At 39.8% G+C, this 18,225-nt stretch overlaps 1 protein-coding gene, 1 long non-coding RNA gene and 1 other non-coding gene across 3 annotated transcripts in view; 1 reads left to right on the top strand and 2 right to left on the bottom strand.

Annotated features, from left to right (window-relative positions):
* The first annotated feature begins 791 nt into the window (after positions 1 to 791).
* Positions 792 to 2,536, top strand: LOC124268352. Its single transcript, XR_006896257.1, has 2 exons — positions 792 to 1,919; positions 2,160 to 2,536. It is a non-coding gene; the product is annotated as an uncharacterized LOC124268352 (long non-coding RNA).
* A 1,056-nt stretch (positions 2,537 to 3,592) lies between these two features.
* On the bottom strand, positions 3,593 to 3,665 carry Trnar-ucu. Its single transcript has one exon. It is a non-coding gene; the product is annotated as a tRNA-Arg (tRNA).
* Positions 3,666 to 7,296: 3,631 nt separating this feature from the next.
* Positions 7,297 to 18,225, bottom strand: part of LOC124268384 (putative elongator complex protein 1) — a 97,737-nt gene continuing 86,808 nt past the window's right edge. Inside the window, 5 exon segments of the mRNA XM_046703355.1 lie at positions 7,297 to 9,761; positions 9,881 to 9,962; positions 15,296 to 15,447; positions 16,053 to 16,179; positions 17,069 to 17,258. Of these exon segments, the coding sequence (XP_046559311.1) occupies positions 9,679 to 9,761; positions 9,881 to 9,962; positions 15,296 to 15,447; positions 16,053 to 16,179; positions 17,069 to 17,258 (634 nt within the window). The 3' untranslated portion in view covers positions 7,297 to 9,678.

Genomic DNA, 18,225 nt, shown 5'->3' with positions numbered 1-18,225 from the left:
CTTTTCAAGAAATTGAACACAATTCAACAATTTCTAGACCCTAATCTTGTCATCAATGTTTTGAAAAACTTCAAAGGATTAACCAATAATACACTGATTGATTAATTGCTGTTATTTTGCATAGTTGATTTATCAGAAGTTTTTATATGTAGTTAGACTAAAGCAGACAGGAATACACACACATCTTGGCACCTGTGTAAAGGCAACACTTTGTTCAAGGGGTTTGCTGATAAATGATTGATTGTTCACTGTTGTATAACTATAGAACCATAGATATCATGAACCAGAGACCATATACATGTCACATGTGCTGTCTCAGCAGACCAGTGAGACATGACATTCATATTAAACAGCTAAAACAAAGTCAGTTAGATATGAACACGGGTTGAAACGTTTTATATTATTTTAAATATTATTGTTACAAAGACACATGACATTGAACGAATCTCTTTGTAAAACATCTGATGTATGGGATGTTGTTCCTGTGTTCCTCGAACATGGTAACTGCCTGATATTATACTTATAACTTTGGGGCTAGATTTCTCTTCTGTCGCCAATGGCTGAGGGATGGTGTAAATCCAACAAGGGTCCATGCAGGTAGCAAAAGTAATGTAAGTCCCCATGGTCCCTGGTATGGTGATCTACCTTCAGTTATTGGCGATTTATAGCCCATTTGTATACTGTATTGTTTTTCCCCTATAGTTAAAACGTTTTAGATGTAATTACTAGTTTTACATACATATCTGTGGTATTCTAGTTGTTTTACTGTCCTTCGTCGGCATGTTTTTTTATAATATACATATATTTCATTTCAATATCAAATATTCTCATCACGATATGGCTGAAATATTGCTGATGTGATGTTAAATATTAACTCACTCACTCACTTATAACTTTGGTTGTAATTATGACTTTGGTTTCATTCATTTGCTGTATCAGGAATGCATGTCACCACAGTGGTTACAGTTCAGACTGTTCCATATGTACAGATTATCCAGCAATAGCAATCAGCCCTTCCAAAGTACTATTATTTTATTAGATATATTTAGTAAAAGCTGCAACTAAAATAACTTAATATTGGGATATGCAATTTCTAATAAAATAACATTTTCACTTTCACTTAGTATTGTCTCAAACATTGTTATCTGTTAACGGTAAGGTAAATTGATAATTTTGGCCTAATATTGTGTTCAAGGCACAGAAAGTTTGTTCACTAAAGGTTCGTTCTTCTTTTTTCAGTCAATTGATTACTTCTACATCTAGTATTGCAAGAAATATTAGGAAGAAAAGGATAAAGAATTTCTTTCTGTATGTTAAAGAAAACAAAACAAATTTCACGTTTAAGTTTACATTATGAGGATTTATGATAAGTAATGATAAAAATATGTTTTTCAGTATTTTCATATTAGCAAATTTGTACAGAAAAGAAATTTGGCCACTGCACTGTAGCCCACATGCTGAGTGGTCCGATTCAGCATGCAACACATAATTGACTTAGTGAGTGAGTGAATTAAGTTTTACCCCGCTCTTAGCAATATTTCAGCAATTCACAGTGGGGGACACCAGAGATGGGCCTCACTCAATTGCTTTAGTACAGCAGTTCAGAGTGCATGTTTAGTCAGTATACTAGTAAAGGGATATACGGCTACAAGGAAGGCAATTTATTACAATTTTTGTTAAATTATTGATAATAAAATGGTTGTAACATAGCAGCTTATGTTAAAAAATTAGACTGGATGATCCTGTGACATTCAGTGATAGACAGTGGTGTTTAGATGTGTACTATATTTAGACTTGTGAGGCAGCAACCTTATAAGCATCTCCATTGACTGAAACAGTGTATCTGGAAAGATCAGGTATTGTTGTACAAAGCAATCTTAGCACTAAGGGGCCTGTAACTCCCACACTTTAACATAGTCGTAGCACTAAGGGGCCTGTAACTCCCACACTTTAACATAGTCGTAGCACTAAGGGGCCTGTAACTCCCACACTTTAACATAGTCGTAGCACTAAGGGGCCTGTAACTCCCACACTTTAACATAGTCGTAGCACTAAGGGGCCTGTAACTCCCACACTTTAACATAGTCGTAGCACTAAGGGGCCTGTAACTCCCACACTTTAACATAGTCGTAGCACTAAGGTTATGTACTTTAACATAGGTAGCACTAAGGGGCCTGTAACTCCCACACTTTAACATAGTCGTAGCACTAAGGTTACTTTGTACAACAGCACACTGGTAATTTTTGTTTAAGTTGTTACCTCTTGCCTCTCACATTACTGTAATTGCATGAACTGTCAAGTAACAAGAAGATCCAGCATCGTGTGAGATGATGATTCTACCCAGGATTATTCTGCTTTGATGCCAATTGGATTACTGCTGCCGAGAGGTGAAAAATCAGTCAATGTCTTTATTGCTAATAACTACTGCTCTTGTTGTATATTGCATTTGAATTTGTACTCGCACTCTGTTTTATACTTCCATACTGATACATTTGTACTGATTTGTGAACTTAGTAGAATACAGTTGTTAATTCCATCACATAGCTTTATTGTCTTTTGGTTTCACACCTAGTTTCTTTCAAGGAGCGGCAGTGGGGTAGCCTAGTGGTTACAACACCCGCTCATCACGCTGGACACTTGGGTTCGATTTCCCACATGGGTACATTTTGTGAATCCCACTTATGGTGTTCCCCACCGTGATATTGCTGAAATATTGCTAAAACCATACTCAGTCACTCACTCTTTAAAGGACTGATTCCTGGTTAACAATTTAGTTTCAACTTGTGATCAACACATATTCAATATGGATATAACATATACTCACTGCGCCCAGTTTTAAAGGCAAACACTGGCATGTGAGTATACTGCAGTCAGTCTAGTACCTCCCATCTGTAGATACCTTGACAGTTTATTGGATATAACTAGCTGTACCTTTCTATCAATAGAACATTGTAAGCTTCGGTTAATAGGGTCAGAGGCTGGACACCAGTAAGTTTTTGTGCTCATAATGCTGGTGGTGAGAGAGAGGGGGAAAAGCCTGATGCAATAGTTTTTTACGTCCACACAGATATTATTTCTTGTACTCTTGGCAAACTCCCACATATCAGAACATATTGGAGCTAAAAAATAAAGTAACAGATAAATAGCAGGCCACTTATCTTTATGGATTTTGTACTAATAGCCAAAGGGTAGATATGGGGAATAAACCTTAAGTCTGTCAACTATGTCAATATATTTGCTCATCAGGTGAAAAGAGAAAGGAAATAAAATCGCCTTATTCATTAAAGAAAGATGTACATCCTTATCATTACTAAGATGTACCCAGAAATACACAGTGGTGTGTATTTTCATATGTTCCTTCTTGATCGAACCATTTAACAATAATTCACCAGATAGGCATCAGTGAGTGTCAAACTTTTGCCTTGTGCGTTTTGTGATAAATGGTGTTGTTTCTGGAATAAGAGTTATAAGTTGGTTAACTTGTGACCTATATGAGTAAAAAATAAAATAGAATTTCACAGGTCGTAATGAAAGCATAGTAACAAGCCTGAATCTATAATAAAAGATAAATAAATAAGAAAATAAAACCCTGCATCCCCGGCGGGATTCGAACCCGCGACCTCTGGATTAGAAGTCCAGCGCGCTATCCCCTGCGCTACGGGGACCTCGCAAATGGGAGGGAAAGTTTAGCATGTTAATATCGGCTAATGTTATTGCCCATGCTTTTCGTTTTGATAACTGATAAGTCCAAAATACAGGTGGACTTTTACGGTTTATGAAGCAAAATGGTTTCCCAAGTTAACGGGGAGTGGTCACTCCTCGAAAAGCCCCTCAGCCCGGCTTATTTTCAACAGCTGATTACATTCGCTGAGTGTTGTGACAACTGAAAACCTACACGTAGAAGATAAGTTACCTATTCTGTCACTTCATTTTAAGTCAAATGATTGTTATAAGTGTCAGTATTAGTAAAGTAGATTTGTAGTAAAGTTTCAAGTCGGCATGTTGTAGCTCACTGGCTTCAATTCTCGGTACACAGCGAAGAAAGACTAAATTCTATCGCTAAAAACTTCTTTCACATATTCGTTTAATTTTTAGAAGGGGAATACCATCAGGTGAAAGGTGTTTGCTAGTAATAGTGATAGTTTTATAATTTAAAAAAAAATGTTAGGGTGTGTTTGAGGTGTGTGAAGAATATGACGTATCGCAGATCGAATTACCCCCGAACCGGCCCCAAGCCGAACCGTCCCCTGATATTTAACCCGAACCGGCCCCTGATATTTGCCCCAAACCGGCCCCGAGAAGTAAATATTTCTACATTGACATATGAATTAAAGTTCCTTTAACATAAATGACGAAAACATATTACTCATATATGTCTTTACATGTTATATCGATTTTTGAAAATATATTAGCGAATATTAGTGTCGATGCGAGGCAAGTGAACATGCACGTGCTGCTGATGACGGAGATCCCGTGGTAGAGGATCTTCATGTAAATGAATTGAAATGTCTGTATCTATATAATAAATTAATTGAAATCTTCATGTCTGTATGTATATTAATTGTCCGTATCTATATAATAAATTAATTGAAATGTCTGTATATAATAAATTAATTGAAATCTTCATGTCTGTATATATATATATAATAAATTGAAATGTCTGTATCTATATAATATATTAATTGAAATCTTCATGTCTGTATCTATATAATAAATTAATTGAAATCTTCATGTCTGTATGTAATAAATTAATTGTCCGTATCTATATAATAAATTAATTAAAATGTCTGTATATAATAAATTAATTGAAATCTTCATGTCTGTATATATATATATAATAAATTGAAATGTCTGTATCTATATAATATATTAATTGAAATCTTCATGTCTGTATCTATATAATAAATTAATTGAAATCTTCATGTCTGTGTCTATATAATAAATTAATTGTCTGTATCTATATAATAAATTAACTGAAATCTTCATTAATTGTCTGTCTGATTATCGTTCATTAACCCAGGGGCCGGTTCGGGTGCGGGGACGGTTTGGGTTAAATATCAAGGGGCCAGTTTGGGTTAAATATCCAGGGGCCGATCTGTTCTGATCCGCCATTGATGCTTGTGATGCTTGAGTGTTATAGTTCTAAAACTTCTTTGTTTCTTGTTGATCTTAGTATTTGACAAAACTGCAAAGGTGTTTACAACGCTTTGTGATAGTTCTAAACTTTCTATTTGAGGGGTGTGTGACAGTGTCAGTTAACATTCTGTCAATGTCCATGCGCCATTCCACACATGCACTTTGATATCTGAATCTGATGTTAACACATGTGTTCTAGCGATAGTTTTGCGTTCTTTAACATGTTTGGGGAGGGATGGCCATGGTGTATCATTTATTCTTTCATTCATTCACATATAATTCTTGCTCTTCATTCATTCATTCGCTGTAAAATTCCGACTGATACAATAAACTGGCTGAAGTACTGTTAAACGCAGCCGAAATTGCGCTGAGAACGGACCGAGTCACTGTGTGCGTTGGAGCATGATGACGCTAATGTAGTACAAATAATGGTAAAGAAAGCAAGCGAGTGAGTGACCTATCCCTGTTGTAGTTATCCCTGGTTCTATCTACAACATTTACCTGATAAACATAAAATTGCTTTAACATTGTTTAGATTATCATGTCATCGACTACCAATTGAGACTGGTAGATGCACACTCCGGCACAGCGATGACTTAACGTAACATCACTGCCACAGGCTAATTTGCATATCACGTGACCGGACTTTTCTCTTGTTTGTAATCAAACGCGCATATTCATAAGAAGAAGAGACTGGACTCACGAAAGCTTTTCGGCGCTCTCTTCATAATGTTTTACATTGTTACATATATATTCATCCACAACTGCGACAGTAAGGTCTATGACAGTACATATTTTGATATCAAACTGGCTGCATCGTTTGCTCTCCATCAGCTTCGATGACAGCACGTGGAGCCGTACAAACCTATGTAAACAAAGGATCGCTGCGCAAATCGAAATAGTGTTACATGTTTTAGGATATTTTCTCAATGAAACTAAACCATTCTATCAAAGATGTTTAATTAGTTGTGTAGACTCGTCAAAAATAAAAGAGTTGAGAAATATGTAAATTATATTGAATGGACGGAGCAAGATGTGACGAATCGTCACATTTTTCTGGCCTGTGGCAGAGATACTATGCTGGCTTGCCGCATGGAACTCTGGGTAGGAGAGTGTGGTAGATGGTACAAAATTGATGATTTTGATTGGAAATGTACCCTATGTGTTTCACATGATATTGGAGATGAATACCACTACTTGTTTAATTGTAATTATTTCAAAGATATGAGAAAGAAACTACTGCCAACACTGTACATCAAGAGACCCATCTGTATTTAAAATGATAAGTTTATTTCAAAGTAAAAATGTCTCGGATTTGATAAAACTATCAACTTTTTGTCGCATTAAATTATGCAATTATAAATAGACCTTATGTCGCCATTACTTACTTTGCATGACCTCTGTAAACCCTCATTATGCTATGTATGTAGCTTTGAGAGAGAAATAAAGTTCAGTTCAGTTCAGTTCAGATCCCTCTACATACTTAAAATGGATCTATGCACAAAAGAACCCAAACAATTAAGGTAGTCGTATGTTAATTGACAATCACACCCACCTTTGGGAAGTGCACTTTACCGGGCGCACTTTTTCAGATTCATTAGCGCTGGTGGGGCTTGAACGCGCTTTGAAAATTCCTGGATCTGCCTATGGAGCTCACAGCTTTGTGGCAAAATAGCTAGAAGCCAAGTATGATTCAAAGTCACTAAATTCACATAAACATTTGCTGCAGTGAAATCACCACGTCCCAGAAATGTTCATGTTTAAAAACAACAACAATACACGTACAAATGAGATCTTGTCGAATGTGACTCTGTTAACAAAACACTAAATAAATTAAACAAGTTAATACTTTGCAGTAGTCATAATTAGATTTTGACAATTACAGTCTGTGTGACTGATCCTTGCTCTAAACAGAGACCATAATATGGTAACTGCTCTAAATCATTGTCTATCTCTCGTTTCAGTCGGTTAAACATTTAGAGACTTCCCACACTCCTTGGAAAGTATTGCTACACAATCTTGGCACGTTCCAGGATTTTGTTTTATTCAGTTTTCAGATTCATTCAAATATCTTTCAAAGTTCACTCAGAAATGTAATTCTCCGTTTTGAAACAATTATGTTCAGCTTGAGAATGCTTCTACAACAATACAAGACAAATCTTATGGATAACAAATTCTTGATTTATTTTACGCAACGTTTCTGGGCGAGTTCTTGATCCTTCGTCAGGTGGATAAATATCATAGTGAACAATACAGTATATATATATATTGATGTACATGGAAATGCAAAAAAAGAAATCCAAAACCAGACCAGACCAGAAAAATTAAATATAACATATTTCCTCGTTTTCATCTTTTGTTCACATAGAAGATTATCTTTTGTGTGATGTAGGTTTTAGTCATGGTCACTTCTCAGAATCTTGTCCTAACTCTGAAGGTACTTCAGGAATACAGTAGATTTGAATGCATAGATGCAGTTTGACATATCCACTGCCAGTACAAGTGTGTATTAGGGCTGAAGGGTCCAAATTTTCTACCCTACCCCACCCTGATACCTGTTATGTTAATTCCTGACACCAAGTTTGAAAGAAAAGGCATATATTCTTCGGCTCAGAGGCTAAAATTTTAACGATCTTAACGATATATAATATTCAAAACAGGTGACTGTTATTATGTCTAAATCTTCAAAGACAATACAACCTTTTAGTCATGAAAGAATAACATATTACATTAATCTGTTAGTTACATGATCATAACAGGTCCAGGGATTGAGAAGGGTGAGATTTTGAAAGTCTCATGCGACCTTGAAATAAGGTAAAGGTCACTCTGAAATTACTGTTGTGGGTGTAATCACCCAATGTAGGCTGTCGATATAGTTGAAGACAGTGGGTGCAAAGTTTTATGAGATATCACGTTTACATAAGTTTGAAAAGTGGTCAATGTGTGGTGGTGACCTTGAAGATAAGATCAAGGTCACCAAAATTGACTTGTGTCTGTGCAATTTCCCAATGTAGGCTGTCACCAAATTTGAAGACATTGGGTACAGCAGTGCATGAGATATTGGTTAACAAGAGTTTGAAAAAGAGAAGTGGTCAAAGTGTGGTGGTGACCATGACAAATCGACTTGTGCCTAATCCCTTATGTAGGCTGTCACCAAAATTGAAGACTTTGGGTACAACAGTTCCTTAGATATTGCGTTAACAAGAATTGGGACATATGTACAGACGTTTGTAACCCATAAGATAAATTTGTCGAATTCTGATTAGTTAATAGCCAAAGCATACGAAACCATGTAGGTAAATTTGCAAGGGTGTACGAACCACGACACACTACACGGGTTGTACGAATGACCTTGACCTCAGATGGAATGTGCCACAAACGGCTGATCACTTCGAAATTTTATAGTTGGCGTATACATACAATTATGAGTATAAAAAGAGTAACAAAATTGTTGCCATAATTTCTTATTTGTTTGTGTCAATAAATATATCCAAAAAATAAAATGTTTCTGTATTTCACTTGTCATTAAAAAACCCCTCAAATTCGATAATTTTTATCATAAACTAAGCCATCCCGAGTTATCTCCCTTTATGACTGTTCAGGAAAAATCAAGACGAAATGTTTTGCGTCTCATTCTGCTGAAGGTTGAATGTTTTTGTTAACAGATAAGCTAAATTAAAAGATCTTAAGGGTAATAAATTCATCACACAGTGTTTTGAAAGGGTGTACGGGACTGTAAGACCCTTGTAACTTCAGGAGGCTGAGGCTGAGGCTGCGCCTAAGGAAATACAGACTTTACAAGGGTCATATGTAGTCCCATACACCCTTTCAAAACACCATGTAACTAATAATGGATGCTGCTGAATACCTAGTTCCGTTTCGTGTTGCAGCGGGGGACAATAACCACCTTTTTTGACATATTTTTCAAACATCTATTCTTTAAAACCATGTAGCTTTATTCGTTCAGTCATTTGTACAAGTAGTTAAATACCACTTTGTTCCTTAAGTTAAATAAACACTTAGTATCAACAAATAGTTGTGGCAAAAATATCACTTGAAACAAAGACAGTGTCCAATTGGACAGAATACATAATCCACTTCCAAATGAGGACATACTTTGCTCAACAGATCATGTTTACACTTCACTGTAAACACAGGACCATATCTGTTCTTGCGATCTGTACACATTACACTTTACACACAGGTTGATCTCAACTACTCTAAGCACATTCCATTTTAAGCACAGTTTGATCTCTTTGTGAGTACTGTGATCTCTTTCCATAAGCGCTGGGATGGGTAACTCTGGTACTGACAGTTTGGTCCTGTTTAGAAACTCTGGATCACATCCATTCAAGTATTCCAGCACCACAAAATGGAACACATCTGTTCAAGTATTCTGTGCACATTCCTCTTTAAACACTGGACCACATTCAGTATTCTGTGCACATTCCACTTCAAACACTGAACCACATCCAGTATTCTGTGCACGTTTCAAACCCAGGACCACATCTGTTCAAGACAGCTTCACCTACAGTGGTTCCATCAGTGGTCTCCTCCAGTGTGCACCATGTGTAGTCTCCAGCGAACATCCTTCCTACGCTTGGGTGGGGCCATCAACACTGGATCTACAATATGCCAACAGATTATCACACACAGTTCAAATACCAATAACAAGATTACACAATTCAGGTATGATGCACATGTAGCCCCAGAGATTATACACCTCCACCCTCCAGAAACATACCTTTCTGTTCCCTTGTGTTGCTACTGCTGTTTTGTTGCATGGCCTGTGCTATGGCATTTGATGTCATGTTTGGACCCAGGATCTGGAACAGGACATGTATTGAATGCATGGACAACAGACAGTTTAAGTACCCGGGACCAGATTCAAGCAGAAATGAAGAAAATATGTAATTTTCTGACTAAAATTGATATTTTATACTTATCCTGACTCATGCTAAATGCTTGTCTCCTTCTTCTTGCGAATGATAGTGGAACACTTGAAATCCCTTGAAGTTCCCTTCTAAAAAGCGGACGTATAATCATCACTCACCCACGAGTAGTCTCCCTTGCCTCCTTTGTCGCCTTTTTTGGTCACATGACCAGCCATGTTTGTCACTCTCTCTGTATGTATGCCTGACACCTGGATTTACAGGGAAATCCAGAGTGCCATAAGAGGGGATGTTGGGAAGCACTTAGCATGAGTCAGGATAAGTATAAAATATCAATTATAGACAGAAATTACATATTTTTCCTTATCCTGACTCATGCTAAGTGCTTGCAGAATCCGTCGGAATCGGTGGTGGGTCAGGCCACTTCTGGATTCTCTGGCTGTTGATTTACGTCCTGTACTACCCCCCATGGGAACTTATGACGAGACTGCTGATGATTCTGTTCTTTCAACTTCCTCTGATGAGTCTCGGGGGACCACAACTTGTCAGATTTCTTCCGAAACTTCTGACATTTTCATGTGGATTTTTAGATATACTAATATTGCATTAGTTATCTACTGCAACTCCATCTCTTGATGCGTGCATCAAGTGGAGATACGACCCTTCTTCATGTACAAGTATGTCCTATACAAGTACAGGGTCTATCACTCATGCTAGTCTGTCCTAGACGTGTGCATGGACTTTAACCATTTGCTCTCCAGCGCGTTGGTTTTCACAAGTCACGTGATAAACAGGGTGAGATTTTCTCAGCGCCTTTGTGGAACCGTTAGTTGTTGTGCTACAACAAGTGGCTCAAACTGGTGAATGCCTGAGACGTCTTCGGTGGCAATGTCTCTGTTGTAGTGGTTGGCAAACACCGTGTCCGATTTCCAAAAGCAGCCCTCCATTATTGTTGTAATTGAGAAGTTTCCATGCAGAGCAAGTGTAGACGCCAGGGCACTGACTTCATGGGGATTGGAGGCTCGTGAAGGCTCAAGTCCTGCTGCTTTGTAGGCCCTTAGTATAACAGCTCTCATCCATATCGATATCGTTGTCCGAGAAACTTCTGTGGGCATCTCAGTGGATAAGGGGATGAATAGCGCTTGAATTTTCGTCTCCTTGTTTTTGTCCATTGTAGGTAGACTTTTAGTGCTCTGACAGGGCATAAGGATAGATCCTGTGTATCCTGTGGCCCAAGATCTGTAGAGAGTGCTGGGATGTGGAACTGTCTGTCAGGCTGGCCGGGCAGTTGGTTCTTGGAAATAAAATCCCATCTCAGTCCTAGATGTACGATGTCACAATGTGTTGATTCAAACTGTGTTCATTCGAAGTCCAGAGCATGTATTTCTGACATCCGTGCTGCTGTTGCTAGGGCAATCAGAAACAGCGTTTTCTGAGTCAGTGGTTCAAAGGATGTCCGTTCTAGAAGCTCGTAGACATCACTGATGAGATGTTGTAGAACTACGTTGAGATCCCAGGCAGGAGCCTTGAATTTCTTTTGTTGGTCTTCCAACTTGAACGAGCGTAGTAGTGCCAGTATCTCTGGTACTTTGGTCGGCTTGACACACGTCTTCATGGTGATAACTGTGCTGAGAGCAGCCAAATATGTTAAGAGTGTTGAACCTTTTAAGTGTCTCGTCTGTCGCAGATGACACAGCTACTTGAGGATGGGTTGCTTTTACCGCTGTAAAACCTTTCCTCGTTGCATACTGTTCAAATCTCTGGCACTTGTCGTCGTACAAGTTGCGAGTTGATCTGCGTAGAGCTAGTGTTACTGCTTTCGCTGCTCTGGCAGAGTACCCTCTAGTCTTCAGGCAAGCTTTGATACACTCCACGCGTGTAGCTGGAACAATGCCGGATTCCCGTTAGCTTGCTTGGTGTGTGGATGGACGAGCAGGTTCAACCAGTCTGGTAGTTTCAGGGTTGGAATTCCGAGTTCTTGTATGAGGATGGGAAACCATACACTCGCTGGCCAATAGGGCGCGACCAAAATCAGTTGCAGCTTTGTCGTCTGCTTGATTTTCTGTATTACTTGTTGTAGTAGTGCTGGAGGTGGAAACATGTAAGCGTTTAGTCCTTCCCATGAGATGCTTAAAGCATCTGTTGCCCATGTCTGAGGATCCGGAATCGGAGAGACGAATGTTGGTAGTTGCTTGTTGAACTTTGTTGCAAACAGGTCTATCAGTGGAGATCCTGTTGTCTGTATGACGAACCAGAACACTTCTGGGTGTAACATCAACTCCGTCAGAGATGGTGGACGAGATAGGGCGCCTGCTATGACATTCTTGCTTCTGGAATGTGACATGAGGTGAGGTGAGGTGAAATTGGGTTTAACGTCTTGCTGAAGAATATTTTGCTCATATGACGAAGTGAATGCGTGTGTATGTGTATGTGCGGCTGCTTGTACTAGCCAAGACTAAAGCTGGTTTTATAGTGCTAGCACTCTGAGATTCCATGCTGCAGTGAAGCATGAATACCCCACTCAGACACATTATACTGACTCCGAGCCGACCAGTCCCATTAATGCCGAGCGCCAGGCAGGGACCCACAAATACCATATTTTAACCTCTTTTGGTATGACGCAGTCGGGCATCGAACCTGCGACCTTCCGCTCTCCGGGCGCACGCTCTAACCACTGCACCAAGGAGGTGGTCCGAATGTGACATGCCTTCATGTAGATGTTCAGGTCGTTGACGATGCTGAACAGGAGAAAGCTGAGTTGTAGCAGACTTGTTGATCTTGTTGACCCTTATTTGTTGATGTAGAATGCCACTATGGAGTTGTCCGTGTGGACCATGAGTCTTGTGTTCTTTAGTACGCTGGACCAGTGTTGTCGAGGTGAGCACCCCATCCTTGTAGTGATGTATCCACGTAGAGATGAGTGTTGCAATCCGGCTCTGACAAAAAGGTTCCTCCGCAAACATTCGAGTCCACCATAGGAGTTATGGTTTAAGGCTGTCCGGTAGTATCAGTGGATCCAAACTGTAGAGATGGGCGTTCACAAATATTATAGTGGGTGCAGCTGTAATCTCCCTCTGCGAGTCATGTCTTGAGCTGAGGTGAGTAGACCAAGCATGCTTTGTCTTGATGGCTGAGTGGAAGCGCGCGAAAACTTAGCCGCATAGTACCGATGTAAGCAGACTGTTCCATGTCTGTTGTGACTGTATTCTTCAACTTTATAATCTTTACTGCAGTCGTCATCTCATACAGATGTTCTGTAAAGTTGACCGTAACTGATGTCTCGCTGAGGAACTGCAATAATGCTGCTTACTGTCCCCTTGATATCTTGTAAGCCCATGTGATGAAAATTTATCTTCAGTGTTTCATCGGATGTTATCTGACATCGTTACTTCAGGTGTGTGTCTCTTCCTTCAGCCACGCGTTGATCCAACATGACCAACATCTAGTTGTAGTGTAACCCTTCGACGAAGTCTTAGGAGCTGTAGACTTCTTCTTCTGCGCTGAAGAAGATCTCGTCTTCTTTCTTCTGCGAAGAGGACAGCTCCATTGACGACGATCTCTACTTACTCGAGACGGAGTTCATCACTGGAACAGCGGCCTACCCTCGTAAAATGCTCGGCAATTCACTGGAATTATGAACCTCTGCATCAGTAGTTAACACATGATTATCAGCGCAAATCACTCGATTTACCAGACATGACTTGTGAATACCTTCTTACCCAGTCCTTTGCACATCTATGAAGAGAAAATAGGTAGTTAATGAATTCAAAAGTAGTTAGTTTCTGACAATGTTTACAGCAGGAGCTGGAAGAACATGTAGTAGTGCAATCAGGACATAATATATGCGGGTCAGCCACAGACAGCCGGTACCTACAACGAATACAAGTTTTCATCAATTGTAAATCAGATGAAAAACATGGCAAACAACGTATAAACTAGATATAATATCAAAACATTTGATAATATACAATCCAAAAACCGTATACAGCTGTCAGTTAGATGTAAAAGGTCCAAAATAGAAAAGGATATGTACCGTATAGGGACCCAGGTGCTCTCACAACCGTCCTCAAGGGCGAAGAAGGAGAGAGTGACAAACATGGCTGGTCATGTGACCAAAAAGGGCGCCAAAGTAGGCAAGGGAGACTACTCGTAGGTGAGTGATGATTATACATCCGCTTTTTAGAAGAGAACTTCAAGGGATTTCAAGTGTTCCACTATCATTCGCGAGAAGAAGGAGACAAGCATTTAGCATGAGTCAGGATAAGGAAAAATACAAAGAGCTGCATGACTCTGCAGCTCACCTGAATTATGCAGAAGTAATGGAAGCCATGTTTATGTCTGAATTGCAATTGTGTGAGCAAGTTTTATTTTTATTTTATACAAACTCTCAGTTAAACACAGACTAACATGACTTTCAGTGAGGTGGGCAAAAAAGCCTAAATATTGATAAGCTCTAACTACTCCAACATTACCTGGTTCAAGATTTGCATTTAATTGGGTATTCACAATGTATGATCACAATGAATGTCATCAATTCACACTCCCGACGTAAAGATGGAATTGTTGGTGGAGCTGGTCAACTCAAACAACACTGTAACCAGCTCATCTTTACACACACTTTATACTTGTAGTTTTGTACAAAGGAAGCAAATAGATTTGGTAAGGGAGAAGTGAACATCCCTGAAAGGTTATTTACCCGGATCACAGTGCAAAACTAGCAAAGCCCCAATACTATACCAATTGGACCCACACAAAACACATAATGTGAGACCACCTAGACACTAGTGAGAGACTAGCTGTCCCCCTATTCTATATCTGGTGGGCATGGACTCACCTCCACAGATAACCCACTAAATGAGAGACTAGCAGTTCCCCTTATTCTAGCTGGCTGAGTATGGTTTTACGCCGTTTTTAGCAATATTCCAGCAATATCATGGCGGGGGACACCAGAAATGGGCTTCACAAGTTGTACCCATGTGGGGAATCAAACCAGGGCCTTCGGCGTGACAAGCGAACGCTTTAACCACTAGGCTACCCCACCGCCCCCATCTTATTCTAAGCTAGGTGGGCAGGGACTCACTTGCACCACAGATAACCCACTAAATGAGAGACTAGCAGTCCCCCTTATTCTAAGCTAGTGGACTCACCTCCACCACACAACACACACACAGTGATATTAGGTAGAGACTAGTCAGACTAGTATTCCCCTCTGCAGGTGGGTTCCCCTGTGATTCTGTGTAGGCTGAAGTAACAAAGGATTTACTCACCGGGTGAGCATCCTGTAGGCTTTCTTCCAGCCAGATGCAGGGGATGGACTTGTCAATCAGTGTGAGAAAAGAGTCCAACTGCTGGTGGAGAGATAAAGCTAAGGCATCGTAGTGAAACTGTACCAGTGCCCTCATCAGAGAGTTGACTTCCTCTGAAACACAATTCTAATAATGCATTTATAATGCACTTGAATGCACATAAAGGATATTACTTCAATACATAAGAATGAAGCATCCATGTAGAGATTAGAGGTGGAAGACAGCATATAGTTATGATGGAACAATTAAAAAATAAAACCTTCAAAAACAACATAATTTAAAAAAAATAAAAATATTATTAAAAAATACTCCTAGGCCAAATGTAGAGATAACATCAGGTAATATGATACACCAGGCCTTATCACCCATACTGCATATCCTGATCATGTTGAACATCAGTGCTTGTCACCATCCATTAAACCATGTGGTTAATACTCATGAAGTTGGTCTATGAACATGTGGACACTGTTTCAACAGCAGGGTAAACCTTGTTTGTTTTCAGCAACCTAATACATTCTGTGTCTAGTTCCACATTGACAAGAATCTCTGGAGGGTGGGAGTTGTCATACCAATTACTGGATAAAGCTTTTACTGCTGCTGAGAGATCCTAAAAGATAGGGACTTTTCTAACATTTGGCCTAGGACTATAAAGTAAACTCAGTATGTGAAGGCCACACAGTGATCATTTAGTGGAGATGACTGCAGCTTCACCACCCACCCTTCAAGCTGTCCACTGCCGTGATGATCTTGGCCAGAGCATCAATCAGGGCACAGTCTTCATACTGACTGCCCTCCTTCAGACTCCATCTCAGCTTGTCCCCTTCTTCCTGCTCTTGGAGGAGTGTCTACAGGACAACAAACACTTGTCATTGCATCTACATACCCTGGATGCTCAAACTGAACCAGAGTTAAAGCTACCGATTCCAATACCTTCACAGTAGACAAGGGCCTTCAGATGTTTGGCACAAGTATATCAGTGAGTGAGATTTACTTTGTGTTACATTATTGTTGTTATGACACTATGTCAGCTTGTCGTTGGAGGAAATGCCAACCTGAAGCAGATGCCATGTATACCATAATTATAAAGACAGGAAGTTTTTGTAGACAAACCCAGAAAGCTATTCAAGGGTGAATTCAAGGTTTGGATTTAAACCAATGATCACGTTTTTCTGGTATACAGTACAACAAGAAATTAATGAGAATTTAAAGATTGTAAATTATATTATTTTTTCACTCATTACTCACGTATTAAATGTGAATATTAGCAGAACATAACTCCAAATTCAAAGACAGGTGAACAGTTAGTATTTTGTCAAGTCACCATGGGCAGCAATGCAGGCTTCAATGCGGCGGGGCATACCACTGATCAAGAAGTTAGAAGCCCATTTCTGATGTCCCTCGCCGTGACATTATTGGAATATTGCTGTATGCCGCGTGCATCGTAGTCAATCACGACAACAGAGTTCGATCCTAATCAAGGTGGACGCACTCCACCTTGCATATCTGTCATCAAGGTATGTCGTTCATCTCGGCGTCTGTCCCAGTTATAATGGCCGGAGGTCAAGTACACATATAAAGTTGAGTGTGTGGTCAAGTAGGTGTGTAACTACCTTGGTCCACTTGTCAGTGTTTATGACAACTGTTGACAGCTCCTCATATCTCAGTATTCATGTCGACTCTTCAGGAGAACGCAAACTCCTTCTTGTCGGCAAAACTTCACTGTAAATAGTTTGCTTTAAACAACGGAATCGGCTCATATGTGGAGCAGAGACTGTCCCGTGGGTCTCCTCGCAGAGACTGTCCCGTGGGTCTCCTCTCAGAGACTGTCCCGTGGGTCTCCTCGCGCAGAGACTGTCCCGTGGGTCTCCTCGCAGAGACTGATATAGTGACGTCAACAGTATCGGAGGGCATTTCGATATTCACTCTACAGGATACTCTTCGATACTGTGTGTCGTGAGACTTTGTTGACACACCCCATAACTAAGATCAACATTTCAGTCATTCTTGTGGTTTTGTGAAACCCTGTGGTCGGAAAACTGAAGCCGGGTCGGTGGCCGGCCCCTGGACTGCGAGTTATGTTGACCACCTCTGTTCAGTCAAGCGTGGTACCAGAGACCATACAATAGATTATATAGTCTGTCTCACAGTCCCTGAACCACTAACAGTACAACCAGAAATTATTGAGAATTTAAAGATTGTAAATTTTATATTTTTTTCACTCATTACTCACGTATTAAATGTGAATATTAGCAGAACATAACTCCAGATTCAAAGACAGGTGAACAGTTAGTATTTTGTCAAGTCACCAAGGGCAGCAATGCAGGCTTCAATGCGGCGGGGCATACTACTGATCAAAGAAGTTAGAAAGTCGTTGTCCATGCTGTCCCAATATCGCACCACCTCTTCTTTCATTTCAGCAATATTTGTCAGATTTTTCTTATTGACACTTTCCTTCATAAGTCCCCAAACATTTTCTATTGGATTTAGGTCAGGGCTATAGCTTGGCCAATCTAATAATGTCATATTTGGGTCCGAAACCAGGCCTGTGAATGCTTTGAACGATGTTTTGGGTCGTTGTCCTGCTGGAAAATCCAAACATTTCCATAGAACACATGAGCAGATGGAAGTAAATGTCCCTCAAGAATATCTGTGTACCGCTCACTGTTCATATTCCCTTCAAATACACAGAGGGGCGTTGCCCCTAACACAGATATGCCACCCCACACGCTGATACAAAGGTTTTTCAGTTTGTTTGGTCCAGAATTTCAGTGTATTAGGAAACAGCCACACAGAACTTTCATCTGAGAAAATCACATTGTCCCAGTTAAAATTTCTATGCTGTAAGCACCAGTTCAACCTTCGCCCCTTTTGTTCAGGTTCCATGATTGGTG

This window comes from Haliotis rubra, unplaced genomic scaffold, assembly GCF_003918875.1.
Source record: "Haliotis rubra isolate DU_JTF1 unplaced genomic scaffold, ASM391887v1 Scf1009, whole genome shotgun sequence".
NCBI classification, from domain to species: Eukaryota; Metazoa; Mollusca; class Gastropoda; order Lepetellida; family Haliotidae; genus Haliotis; species Haliotis rubra.
The sequence above is the reverse complement of the archived record's forward strand: the minus strand, read 5'-3'. Positions and strand labels throughout refer to the sequence as shown.